This window comes from Condylura cristata, unplaced genomic scaffold, assembly GCF_000260355.1.
Source record: "Condylura cristata isolate star-nosed mole 26May11 unplaced genomic scaffold, ConCri1.0 scaffold00017, whole genome shotgun sequence".
NCBI lineage: Eukaryota > Metazoa > Chordata > Mammalia > Eulipotyphla > Talpidae > Condylura > Condylura cristata.
The window spans coordinates 29,439,007-29,451,696 of record NW_004567118.1 but is presented as its reverse complement, the minus strand read 5'-3'; the positions used below and the strand labels follow the sequence as shown (position 1 = coordinate 29,451,696).

At 50.0% G+C, this 12,690-nt stretch overlaps 1 protein-coding gene across 2 annotated transcripts; it reads right to left on the bottom strand.

Moving 5' to 3' along the window:
• Positions 1-171: 171 nt before the first annotated feature.
• On the bottom strand, positions 172-5,001 carry LOC101623344 (asialoglycoprotein receptor 2). Of its 2 annotated transcripts, none has more exons than XM_012726150.1 (8): positions 4,874-5,001; positions 2,474-2,601; positions 2,250-2,345; positions 1,592-1,663; positions 1,344-1,430; positions 1,119-1,264; positions 633-739; positions 172-403 (listed from the first exon to the last, which is right to left on the bottom strand). In XM_012726150.1, exons 1-8 carry the CDS (start codon positions 4,999-5,001, stop codon positions 247-249), a joined length of 921 nt encoding a protein of 306 aa, XP_012581604.1. In that variant the 3' UTR covers positions 172-246. The 2 variants fall into 2 exon arrangements, with proteins under 2 accessions (XP_012581604.1, XP_004685159.1); XM_004685102.2 differs by having other exon boundaries at positions 2,489-2,601.
• Between the last annotated feature and the right edge of the window lie 7,689 nt (positions 5,002-12,690).

The window sequence follows — 12,690 nt, the reverse complement described above, 5'->3', positions numbered from 1 at the left end:
CCTCCGGGGCAGGCGGGGATCGAACTCATGCAGAAGTGGCTTAAGCTTCTTAGTGCTGTGCTTTAACCCACTGCGCCACCAGGGAGGGCCAGGGTCTGGGATTCTTAAACCACACCCTTCTCTCTGTCCTCAACACTTCCCCATGCCTCTGACTCTATTCTCCGTTCCTCCAAAGTCCCCAGTAGAAAAGCTGGGACAGGGCTGGGGCAGGATGCAGAGCAGGTAAAAACCTGTGGGACTGGGCTCCTAGCTGGTGATGTTCAACTTCATCTCACACACCCAACGGCGCGACAGCAGGCAGAAGTTGTCGTTCCAGCGGCCATCCCACCTCAATTCAGCGCAGTCCTCAGTTCCACCCACCTCATGCCCCGTCCAGTCATCCGGCTGAGTGGGAGCCCAGTTCCTAAGGGGGCAGGACAGAGCTCTGAGCACCCTCCCTCCCAGCGCCCCACACCTCCACCTCACCTTGGGGTCAGGGTACAGAGCTGTAGCCTTGGAGGTTGGAAGTGTGAGGGAGAGAGGGTAGGAAATGTGGTCCCTGCAGGGCGAGAGGGAACGTCAATACTTGTATTGGGGTGAAAGACCAGATGCCCAAGGCCCCAAGGCCGGAATAAGGGGGCGGGGAGACCTGCCTGTAGTTAAACCTATAGTCTGTGCCATCCACCCATCTCCAGGAGCCATCGCTGTCCGTGAGGCCTATCCAGGTTTGGAAGGGGTCCGTGCGCTGTGTGATGAATTTCTGGAAAACAGACCAGGGTGGGGTTGGAGGCAATTCCAGTCCTCCACACAGGCATCAGCTGTGCTTCCCCCCGCCCTCCCCAACCTAATCCGCTCCCAGGCGGAAGCATGAGCTCCCACCACTGCTAGCCCTTGTTTTTCTTCTGCAGCTTTAGCTGCTGTCAGGTGAACATCCACACACTGGGCTGGAACACAAGCTAAATGCTTTAAGGGGTTACTTTAGTTAATCCTCAGGAGGCCTTCTAAATTGTGTGGCTTAATGGGCCACACTTTACCCACGAGCCCACAAAGTCTGTCTAGTGCCTGAGCTCACAGTCTTCCTTTGGTTAAAATAAAAGATCGTAATAAAGCAAGCCTAAGCCACGTCCCGGCATGCTCACCTGCTCTTCCCTGGAGTTGATGACCACCAGGTAGGCGTTCTCCAGCCGGCAGTACTTCTCAGCCTCCAGCCAGGTCTTGCCAGTGCGGGAGAACCAGTAGCAGCTGCCTTCATACTCCACCCAGTTCACGGGGCAGCATTCTGTGCCTGAGGAGAGCGTAGTGGGAGGTGAGGTCCTGCTGGAGCGGACGGGCACAAAGGGACCAGAGACCGCCGCTGCCCCTACCGTTGCTCCGGACGAAGGCCATCTGGCAAGCCAGGGTGCGCAGATCTACTGAGAAGTGCTTCAGGTGGAGGAGCAAGCCGGAATGGTCTAGGGCGGCAGGTGACGGGCAGTGACGTGGGCAGTGTTCCTCTGCCCCTCCACCCCAGGACCCAGCACAGGCCTTTGGCTCTGGACACATGCACAGCACTCTCGCAAAGCACTCACCCCACAGGGAGCACACCTCTCGCACACTGCCCGGGGTTTCACACCTGTTTTCAGGTCCAACAGCTCTTTCACCACTTTGGTTTCCAGAGATGTCACTTTATTATCAGAGCTGCCTCCTGAAAAAAGGGGAAGGGGGAACTGAGCTTTCCTCCCTGTTCCGTTTCCTGAACACCTGTCCACACTAACCTTGCTGGGGCATAGTCCCAGCCACCGTCACCTTGACCAGGATGTTGCAGTCCCCACCCCCTGACCTCCCCAACTCATAGGCAGCGCCCTAAGCTGCCACAATTTCTGGAGCTCACACCTGCTCAGGTCACTCTCCTGTTTGTCCCTTCAGTAGGTCCCCCCTTCCTCAAAGTAAAGCCTCACATCATCAGTCATTAACCTGCATGACCTCTCCCCAACCGGCTCCTCACCACCTTGCTCTGCCTGGCTGGAGTTGTTTACAGTCGCCCTCACACCCTGGGGCGCAGCTTTGTTCTCCCTACCTGGCACTATTCTCCACCCTCTACCCTACCTGCCTCTCCCCACCTCATCCCTCAGCTCAGATTCAGTGCCCCTGCAGCTTGCCCAGTATCCCAGGCTGGGCCGGCTGCCCCCAGCCTGCAGCCCACAGCACCAGACATGTCCCTAGGCAGACCCAGTGCGGAGGGAACCTGGCCATCAGACCCACACAGCCCCCCTTCGGGAGCGCCCACTCACCATGGAAGCTCAGCGCCTCCATCTGCATCAGGGTGCTAGAGGAGAAGTTGCTGAGCTTTTCTCTTAGGGTCCACAGCTCCATTTGCATCTGGGCTCCTTGTCAGGAGACAGTGGGAACACTGAGAGCCCCCATGGTCATCTGTGTGCCTGACCCCACACTACCCCACCCCTGCCCCCATATTTGCCCCAGCACTGCCTGCATCTCTTTCCCCATCCCTCCTGGCCCCTGTGACCCTCACTCTGGGACCCGATCACGCAGGTGGCCACCAGCAGCAGGATATTGAAGCTCAGGACAAGCAGACTGAGGCTGTGCCTGGAGCAGAAGCGCTGTCGCAGGAGGGGCTGGGGCAGGCTTGTCCCTGCAAGACAAGGGGAGCCAGGAAGAGGGGCGTCAGAATGGGGTGCTGAGGAAGTATAACTGAGAGTGGTGGGGGAACTAGATGTGAGGGGCAGCTTTGGGGGAGTCAGGGGCTTTGACCCAGCCTGTGAGCACTGCACACGCATCATGCATTTGCACGCTGGTATCCACCAGGAATACTGCCTATTCCCATCTGCCAGACTCAAAAACTAGGAACTAGGTGTTCTTGCCTTGGGAATATTCTGGGCCCACCTAATCATAAAAGTGAGACCCAAGCGAATCAAATTGATTCCAAGTTATTTAACTGCATTCCAGAACAAAGCTCAAGCATATGTAGAGCAATACACAGATAGCGAGCGCCCAGCAAGGTGAAATTCACAGTGTCTGTCTGGGAACCAATCAAGGGTTGGAAGGAGCCAGAAACACAACTCATAGCAGGAAGTTAATAATCTATCTAAACTCACCAGAACTGATGCAGATGACAGAATTAGCAGAGAAGAACAAAAAACAAATATTAAGCTAAAAAAAATCCCAGATATTATCATTGTATTCAGATGTTTAAAAATTGTTCAAAAATGAAGTAGAGTCATGAAAGATATATAAAAACCCCAAGATGAACTTCTTGACAGGAAAAATACAATATCTGAAAAGGAAAATGTGTTAGGTAGAATCAATGGAAGATTGACATACATAAGGTAAGAATTGTGAACCAAAAAAAGCCATATTAAAAAACTCAAAAGCGGGCCCTCCCTGGTGGCGCAGTGGGTTAAAGCACAGCACTAAGAAGTTAAGAAGTTTAAGCCACTTCACATGAGTTCAATTCCCGCCTGCCTGGGAGGAGATCCACATGGTACGGCAGACCTCTCCTGACCCGCCCGCTGCTCCCCTCAGCAGTGTACTTGTCGATCTGCCTGATCTGTACCCCACTCTGTCTCTGGTGATTCCTCTCACCCTCCGCATCTCTGGCCTGGACCCCAGTTCTGTACGAATAAATAAATAAATCTTAAAAAAAAAAAAAAACTCAAAAGCAAAAAGGTAAGTCCATCAGCGTGCTATGGGACCATGACTATGCGCGTATCTGAACTCCCTTCAGGAAAAGGGGCAAGGGAAGACAAAAAATATTTGAGAAAATAATGACCGGCGAGGTTATTTTCAAATGTGCTGAAAACTATGGACATGTCAACTGGGGGGCGAGGGCAGGAGGACCCAGCGGGCATTGGGCGTGGACAGAGGCCATCTTCAGTGAGCAGGCCCTCCCGGGAGGCAGAGGCTGCTGGAGAGAAATGACTGGCGGGACCCCACTCAGACTGGCCCGGACCCCACTCAGACTGGCCCGGACCCCACTCAGACTGGCCCGAACCCCACTCAGACTGGCCCCTCTGTGTTGTCAGTCAGGTCTTTGGGGTGAGCTCCCCTCCTGAAAAGATTAAAATCGCTGCACTCTCTCCAAACCTCCTGCTTCAACTCTGAATCCTCTCTCCTGGAGAAGAGTAGAGAACATCCGAAATCATTTTTGAGTGTCACCATCTACCAGGCATCCCACAGGCACAGAGGATGCAGGGGATGAGGCACACCAGCGCCTGCTCCCGGTGGAAGGCCCCATGGCCATTGGTGCTTCCCAGACTCCCACCCCCCATCAGCTCACACACCCTGCCCAGAAGAGAGACCTGCCAGGGTGGGGGTGTGGCCCCTCCTCCCAGCCCAGGCTTGCCGACCCCCTCCCTGAGCTCTGAGCCCCAGCACCTCCTGTCTCCACTGGCCAGGCTCCATCCCTGCACCCACATTGACACCCATCCCCCAGCCCTGACTCCTGCCCTTCAACCTAGAACAGCACAAATCTCTCCCATGTTAAAATTCTTCCACAGACACTTGGGACCTTTAGTCAAGATTTGCTGCAGAAGGATTCGGGCAGGGGAGCTGGGAGGAGGATGGTGAGCTTCCCAGGACCTCCTGTGCCCCCAGTCAAGCCCTGCCCAGACCCTCACACGTGTGCTCTTGCACACACCCGCATGCACACACACACAGCACACAGGTTGGAAGGAGAGGGGAAGAAGCCCTCCCCAGCTCCTACTTATTCCCGGCTCTGACACCCCGCTTTCCTGGGGCCCTGCAGGTGGAGAGGAGGCGAGGTAGGGGGCAAGCAGAGGCATCAGGCACCTCACACCCCAGGGGCCTTGTCCCTGCGCGGAGAGAATGTGACAGAGACCACAGATAGAGAGCCATCGGGAGCCAGGGAGAGGTGGTGCGAAGCCCAGGCACTGAACACTTGCCTTTCCAGAATGGGTCCTCTTTCCTGGGGTTGTACTCATGCGTTCCTGGCCTCTCGCCTCCACCCAGCTGGTGGTCATCTTCTTCAGGGTCCAGCTGCTGGATGTCTTGAAAGTCCTTCTCCATGTTGACCCAAGCTGGAGCTGGAGCTGGTGGGTTCGGTCTGGGTTAGGACTGAGTTCAGGGCTGATGCCAGTGCTCAGATGCTAATTCAGAGGAAGGCAGATGGTGGACTTGAATATAACCTCTGAGCGGGCCGAGGCCATGACCTGAGTTACGTCTGAGTTGGGAAGTGAGTGTGGGGGGGGAATACACTGGTGCCCACCCTTCCCCGGCCACTCAAGATTTGACCCAGCAACGACCCTTCACCTCCACACTCTCAAACCACTCTCCCCATCTGGCCTCTATAGTGCCTGAACCAGAGTCTTCTTAATCCCAAATATTCCCAGTCCCACATGCCTCCCCAACCTGGGTTACCTGTTCAAGGTGTGGGGGCTAATCCCTAGGTCCCTCAGGGAACCTGGACCCCAGGGCAAAGGAGAGGCTGAGGTTGGAGAAGAGGGCGGGCAGTGCTAGCTGAGAAGAGAGGTGGGGGTGACCCAGGAAGAGCCCTGAGCCCGTGTGTCTGTCGGAATGTTTCTACCCTGGTATCTCCTGCCTCTGGGACTTTGGACAGTAAATAGAAGTCGAAATGGAGTTGGGACACACACACAGTGTAGTGGGGGCGGGGCAGCACCGTCTCTGCTCCCCCCCCCTCCCCGGGAAGGGGACCTCCTACTCATCCCACACGCAGGCCAGTCCTTCAGTCCTTATCGCACAGGTTAGGAGGGAGGCTTAGCCAGAAAGGGCAGGGGTACAGTTTCCTGTTTCCCTCCTGCCCCTCCCCCTTCCACATCCTGCCTCTGAATTTCCCAGAACTGTGGTGTCTCCAAATATCCCTGACCGGGACCAGAGGGACCCAATCGCACCTCTTACCCAATCCAGGCCTGTGACCCTGGCAGGCCCCAGCTTCCTGTAGGTTCAGCCACCAGGCTGCCCAGCTCAGGCCTGCCTGGCTTCACTGTCCTGGGAAGGAGACCCCTCCAGAACCAGAAGGGGAAGTAGCAGGGGAAGGAGAGAAGAGCGTCATAGAGGCATCTTCCCCTGCAGCAGTTCAACCTCCGTAAGCAACTTCCATGGTCCGGGCAACACACTTGGCCTTCACACCAACCACTGTTGTGAAGATCCACAGAAGTCACCTCACCTGTGAGCTGAAGTCACATCTTGGACCCCTCTCCCAGCTCTGAGAGGTGGGAAGGAAATTCAAAACTCTGGCACAGACTCAGTCAGAACTGTCTGGCCCATCTGTGAAGATGCTGACAGAAAAATCCACATGCCAGGCCCTCCCTGGTAGTACAACAGGTTAAAGTGCAGCACTGTGAAGCTGTCTGTCTGCAGCCACTGCAGCATGAGTTCAATCCTTGGCCAGAGAGCTGACCCACAGGGCGTAGCAGACCTTTCCCGTCTCGCCCCGCTGCTCCCCATTCTGTCTCTGGCAAATCTTCTCACCTCCCTGCATCTCTGTCCTGTACCCCAGTTCTTGCATGCATAAATAAATAAATCTTTAAAAAAAGAAAGAAAGAAATATCCGCCTGCCTGTAAGGACATGAAATCAGCAACTGCTCTGTCTGTTGCTGACCAGAAGGCAGTTAGAAAAACATGAAAACAAGGAGAACCCAACCAAGAATCTGAATGCAAGTTTAGGGTACCGTGTGAGGAAGGGTGCCTCCTTCCCTCTGTGGACAGACAGAACAACCGAGTCTGACACGCCAAACCCTGTGAATGAAAACCAGAAACCTTTATCAGAAACTAGCCTGTCAACCATTGCACCGTTTGACCTAAGAAAATTATTCTTCCCACCGTTCCTGAGGTCACTACATTCCAACTTGTGACTGGCAGAGGTGTTCCCTCAGAGTTGGGCTTATCAGACTGTGCCTGATTTCAGTTCTCATGAAGTCTTTGTCTAATTATCACTACTACCGGGATCATCTCAACCCAGATATGTAGCCCCACAGCAGAGCACCCCAGAACACAGGTGTTTTGCTGTTCCTGTTTCACAGGAGCCTCAGAGAAGCATGTGACTTACACACGGTAGAGGGAGAGGGATCAGGGAGATTGGGGGAAAAACAAGACAGAGGGGGAAAAAAGTCATACCTCAAAAGAGGGAGTCTTCACAGTCCTCTGAGGAAGATAGGGCTCCATGGACCGAGAAACATGATTAACTCTTACTGTCTACACTAGCAATAGCTTGGAAAAGAAAACACAGTTTTCACCCCTGATTTTCTGGCCCTCACCCATGGGCTGCAAGCTATGGGCAGAGTTTCTCTTCTAGAGCTGCCCTGTTTCCCTGATACTGGAAAGGGGCCTGTGCCTTTCTTAGGGTGACTCCCTGACACACAGGAAGCAGCCCCTTGCTCCAATGGACTCACATTCCTACAGTGACCAAAGCTTTGCTTTTTGACTGTGAACCAAGTAAGAGACACGTTCTACAGAGCAATCGCTCATGTGCAAACAGACTTTCTGTTCTCCTTTCTTCTGAATCCTCTGGCACGCAATAGATGCTCAACAAAGGCTAATGCATGAATGAGTGGTTGAAAGAATGCATGAGTGATTTTGGAGATATGGTATTGACATGGTTTCATAAAGCAACGCTTCCCTTAAACTGGCATTCATGACCAACTAAATCGAGTTTCCCTACCTATGAATGGGTCATGACATCAAGGTTGAAAAACTCCATGAATGACAACTTTGGTCATGGAGGAAAACTTCAGGGGTCAAGGTGCTTTGATGGCAGCCGTGGAGACGGCTATGGTGGCAGTGGGGAGGGCTGTTAATGGATTTGGTAATGATGGAAGCAATTTGGAAGATGATGGAAGCTACAGTGATTTTGGAAATTGCAACTATCATATTTTGGACCCATGAAAGGAGGAACTTTGGAGGCTGAAGCTCTGGAGCCTAAGGTGGTAGAGGCCGGTACTTAGCCAAATAAAACAACCAGGTGTTGGGGCAGGGGCTGCAGTAGCTGTGACTGTGGCAAACGTTTTTTATTAAACGCCGAGAAACAAAGCTTAACACGAGGGGAGAGTCAGAGAAGTGACAGGGAGGCTGCGGCTTAGGACAGATTTGTGAGCTCTGCCAAGTGGAGCAGTGTTGGGCCCTCACACTGGCAAAGAAGACACGTTTTAGATAGACCCGTGTGTATGGCAAAAACCTCAAGGGCTGTGTTTGTGACTAATTGTATAACAGGTTATTTTAGTTTCTGTTCTGTGGAAAGTGGAGAGCATTCCAACAAAGCGTTTTAATGTAGTTTGTTTAGTCCCCACGCTGATGATTACTAAATGTAATAGTCTGATCACGACGTTGGGTAAATGTCTTTTAAAAATGAAAAACAATCCTAGGAAGTCACAGTCTGGGCAGGGATGTGGTTTTAGTTCCAAGAACTTAACAAATGAATTGTCTACGGCTTGTCAAGTTTTACCAATTGCCATCCGGAGGTCCCGAGGTGGAGGAGGGGGAAATTCTCACTAGCCAACCACAGTGACTAAGCCAATTCTAAGTTTTAGGGTACAAGATCCCCACTTCTGGGGAGCTGGAACAGAGGAAATGAGAGCATACATAGGACAGAGGAAACAAGAGGATATACAGTATGTCTATTTGAAAGTCAGCATTTTGGACAATTCCAAAATTTCCTTATTATATCACATCACGTTTTCTTTGGGGGTCTTCTGCTTTGGGTTTTATTTGGTTGACTTTAATTTGCGGGATTTTTTTCAATACCTCAGGCACAGAAAGGAAAACTAGTCTTTTTTTTAAAGATATATTTATTTATGTATACAAGAACTGGGTATAGGCCTGAGGTGCAGGAAGTGGGGAGTCACCAGAGACAATGGGGAACAGGACAGGCAGCTGTACTGAAACACACTGCTGAGGGGAGCAGAGGGGGAAACAAAAGAGGTGTGTTGTACCATGGGGGTCAGCTCCCTGGCAGGGATTGAACTCCTGCTGCAGTGGCTGGAGTAGCTTGATGGTGCTGTCTTTAACCCTTGTGCCACCAGAGAGGCCCAGAAATCGCTTTTTTTTTTTTTTAAGATTTATTTATTTATGCATACAGAGCTAGGGAACAGACAAGAGGTGCAGGGCCAGTGAGCGGATTTACCAGAGACAAGTGGGGAGCAGAACAGGCAGATCAATGAAGTACACTCTGAGGGGAGGAGCGGTGGGGGGTGGGGGAGGGACAGGAGAGGCCTGCCACACCATGTAGGTCACCTTCCTGGCCAGAGGAACTTGTGCTGCAGTGACCGCTGATAGCTTCATAGCACTTTAACCCCTTGCACCACTGGGGAAGCCCAAGACCAGTTAGTTCTGTTCCTGAGTTTGATACCCAATCTTCCTCAGAAGTCTGAGCAAGACCTCCTCTAGCCGTATTAGTTTCTTTCCTCCATCCTATTTTCCCATAGTTTTTCTCCTTCCCAGCTAAATTGGCATCTTTGCCTTGCTTTGAAGGCTTTGGCTTCCAAAGATGGGAGCCAAACTTCTCTCCTCGTTGTACATGCAAATCATACCCCTCCCCCACCTTCCAGAGGACAGCACATTCTCCTTCCCGCTGACTCCAAACTGACCCTTTGACTTGCCCTGACCCACAGAAAGGACTAGAAGGAAGGCTTTACCAGTTCTGGACCTAGCTCTGAAGAGAAGTGGAAGTTTCAGTTTTCACTCTTGGAAGCCAGCTACCATGCTATGAGGAAGTTCCGTTAGAGAGCGGGAACTTGTGATCCTGGGGGTGAGCCACAGTGGAGAGAGGGGGGGGGGGGCCACACTGTGCAGCATGGTGGCAACACTCATGCAAACAAAGACTTCTGGGAGCCTCTGGCCAGCCCAGCCAACAAATGAATGCATCTACGCAAGTATGCTAACCAATACCAGTAGGCCCACAGGCCTAACCCTGCCCAAATTTCTCATCCAGAGAAGACTGAGGAATAACATATACTGACATTTTGACATGACAGGCTATGTACCCTCATTAAAAATGTGATGTAGTTTATATGTTCATTTTTATATGTACGTATAAATAAATGGGGACTTCTCTGGTGGCACAGCGGGTTAAAGTGCAGCACTATGAAGCTAGCCACTGCCACTCCAACCAACAGGAGTTCGATCCCCAGCCTGGGAGGTGACCACATGGCATGGCAGACCTCTCCTGACCTGCCTACTGCTCCCCTCAGCAGTGTACTTCGTCGATCTGCCTGTTCTGCTCCCCACTCTGTCTCTGGTGAATCCTCTCACCCCCTGCACCTCTGGCCTGTACCCCAGTTCTACATGAATAAACCTTTTTAAAAATAAAGTAAAAATAAAAAGATAGACGTATAAGTGGGACTGTGAGGCATCTCATTTGCTCCTGACTGTAAATCAGGTTGAAGACCTCACCCTGTTGCCACTTGTGCATCTGATTTGCTGCTACAAACCCATGCATTGTATCCGGTGGTGTGGAGCATCATCGTTTATTTACCCCAATAACGAAGCTTATTAGGTTCATTGTTGCAACACCCAAATGCCACAATTAACACCATGATTAATGTTCTCATCACTGTGGATGTAGGTGAGAATTTCTAAGAATTAAATTGCGAGGTCACAGAATATTCTCAGACGAATTTCACACACACATACACATCTTTACACTGATGAGATCATCTCAACAGTACTCTCTTTTGGTACAGTTTATTTTTTTTTAATAATAAATAAATCTTTATTTTTTTAAAGATCTATTTATTTATGCTTACAAGACCTGGGGCATAGGCCATAGGAGCAGGGAGTGAGAGGGTTCACCAGAGACAGAGCGGGGAGCAGAACAGGCAGACTGAGTGAAAAACACTGCTGAGGGGAGTAGTGGGCAGGACAGGAGAGGTCTGCCACACCATGTGGGTCAACTCCCAGGCCAAGGAAGTCCTGCTTCCTTAGCTGCAAATAGCTTCAGAGTGCTGAGCTTTAACCCTTACACTGACGGGGAGGCCCCAGTTTTTGCTCCCTTTTCTATTTTGCTTGCCTCACCCTCTCCTTCCTCTGCCTATCCTCTTACCATATCCTCCATCCCTGCTCCTCCTATGAGAAAAGGAAAAACCTAGAAATTATCTTACTGTTTCACCTCTGCTATTAATGTTTCCTCATATTATCATGGTGAGAACCTCTCTCTCTAGGTGAGAATTTGCTTGTGAAATATATCCAGGAGTGAAATCGCAAGGTCAGACAGTATTCTCATATAGAATTCTACCAGACTACACACTTTCCATAATAGCCATGCCTACAACACGCCCCCTTTATATTCCTCCTTTCCAGTAGCTGATATTATTCTCCTTCCCAATGGCTGCCAATCTGATTCCACTCACGAGCCTGTTAGCCTGCATTTCAGGTTACTAGTGGGTTTGAACACTCCTTTACCTGTTCTCTAGTCAATTAGGTTTCCTCTTAAGTGAGCTGCCTTTTCATATCTTTGATTCATTTTTTTATTTTCTATTTCTATTCAGAAATCCAAGGCTTTCTGAATTCATTTTGTTGACTAGCCAGTCCAGATCTCTTGCATAGTCCAGATACTTGTTCAGAAAACAAGAAAAGATTTTTGAAAGTAAAGAAATATTTTTGTTGAAGCCAAAAAAAATAATAGCTATTAAAGATAAAATTCAGGAAATCTTCCAGAACAAAAAGAAAAAAAGACAGTTTTTGGTGATTTTATTTTTTTACTTATTTATTTATGCATACAGAACTGGGGTACAGGCCAAAGTTGCAGGGGCAGTGAGAGGATTCACCACACACAGAGTGGGGAGCAGAACAGGCAGATCAATGAAGTACACTGCTAAGGGGAGCAGCAGATGAGACAGAAGAGGTCTGCTGCACCAGGTGTGTCACCACCTGGCCGGGATCCAACCTGTGTTAAAGTGGCTGTAGCTTAGCTTCATAGTGCTGAGACTTAACCCCTTGTGCCACCAGGGAGGGCCCATTTTTTCATTATTTTTAATGAGAAGACAGCCTACTAGACGGCATTTCACCACCTCCTTGCCTCATGGTCATATACATTTACCACTTGGAAAACTCTCCAGCTGGGTCTCCAGACCTTCCCCTTCCCAGAAAAGATGCTTGACTAACAGAGTTTGACCCTTTGGGGCTCATTTGGGGGGTGTCCCTGGCACCTTGCAATCTACTTTCTACCAGGCAGCACTGAGTCTGACTTTGCAGAGAAGGTCTGCTTTTACTCACCCTGTATGGCTAGTAAACTCATCTGCCTAATTCCTGAATTAAATATTTTTTTCTGAATTAAATATTAACAAATCCTTTTCACTAAGGTTATAAAACAAATCTTCCTTTATTGTCCATCAGCAATTAAACTTACATCTTGATATCCATTTCTCTCTCCACTGAATATCAGTTCTCACTTAATTTCAAACTTCAAAGGTGAAGAAAGCTCTTTTTTATACATGTAAAATCTCCATTTGTAACCTGGAAGATAAATCTGGAGGACCAACATCCAACTAATATGAGTCCTAGAAGATAAACAGGAAGTAAGAGGGAGAAAGTTATCAAAGAAATATTACAGGAATGTTGCTTAGAATTAAAAGAATGAGTCTCCAGATTTAGATAATCTATTAATAGTCCAGTTTTTCACTGAAGAATGAGTCAAGGCACACCACCATGACATTTTAGACTACCAGAGATGAAGAGAAGAATCTAAAAGCTACTGGAGAAGGGGAAATCACCTACAAAGAAACAAGAATTAGAGTGACTTTCACT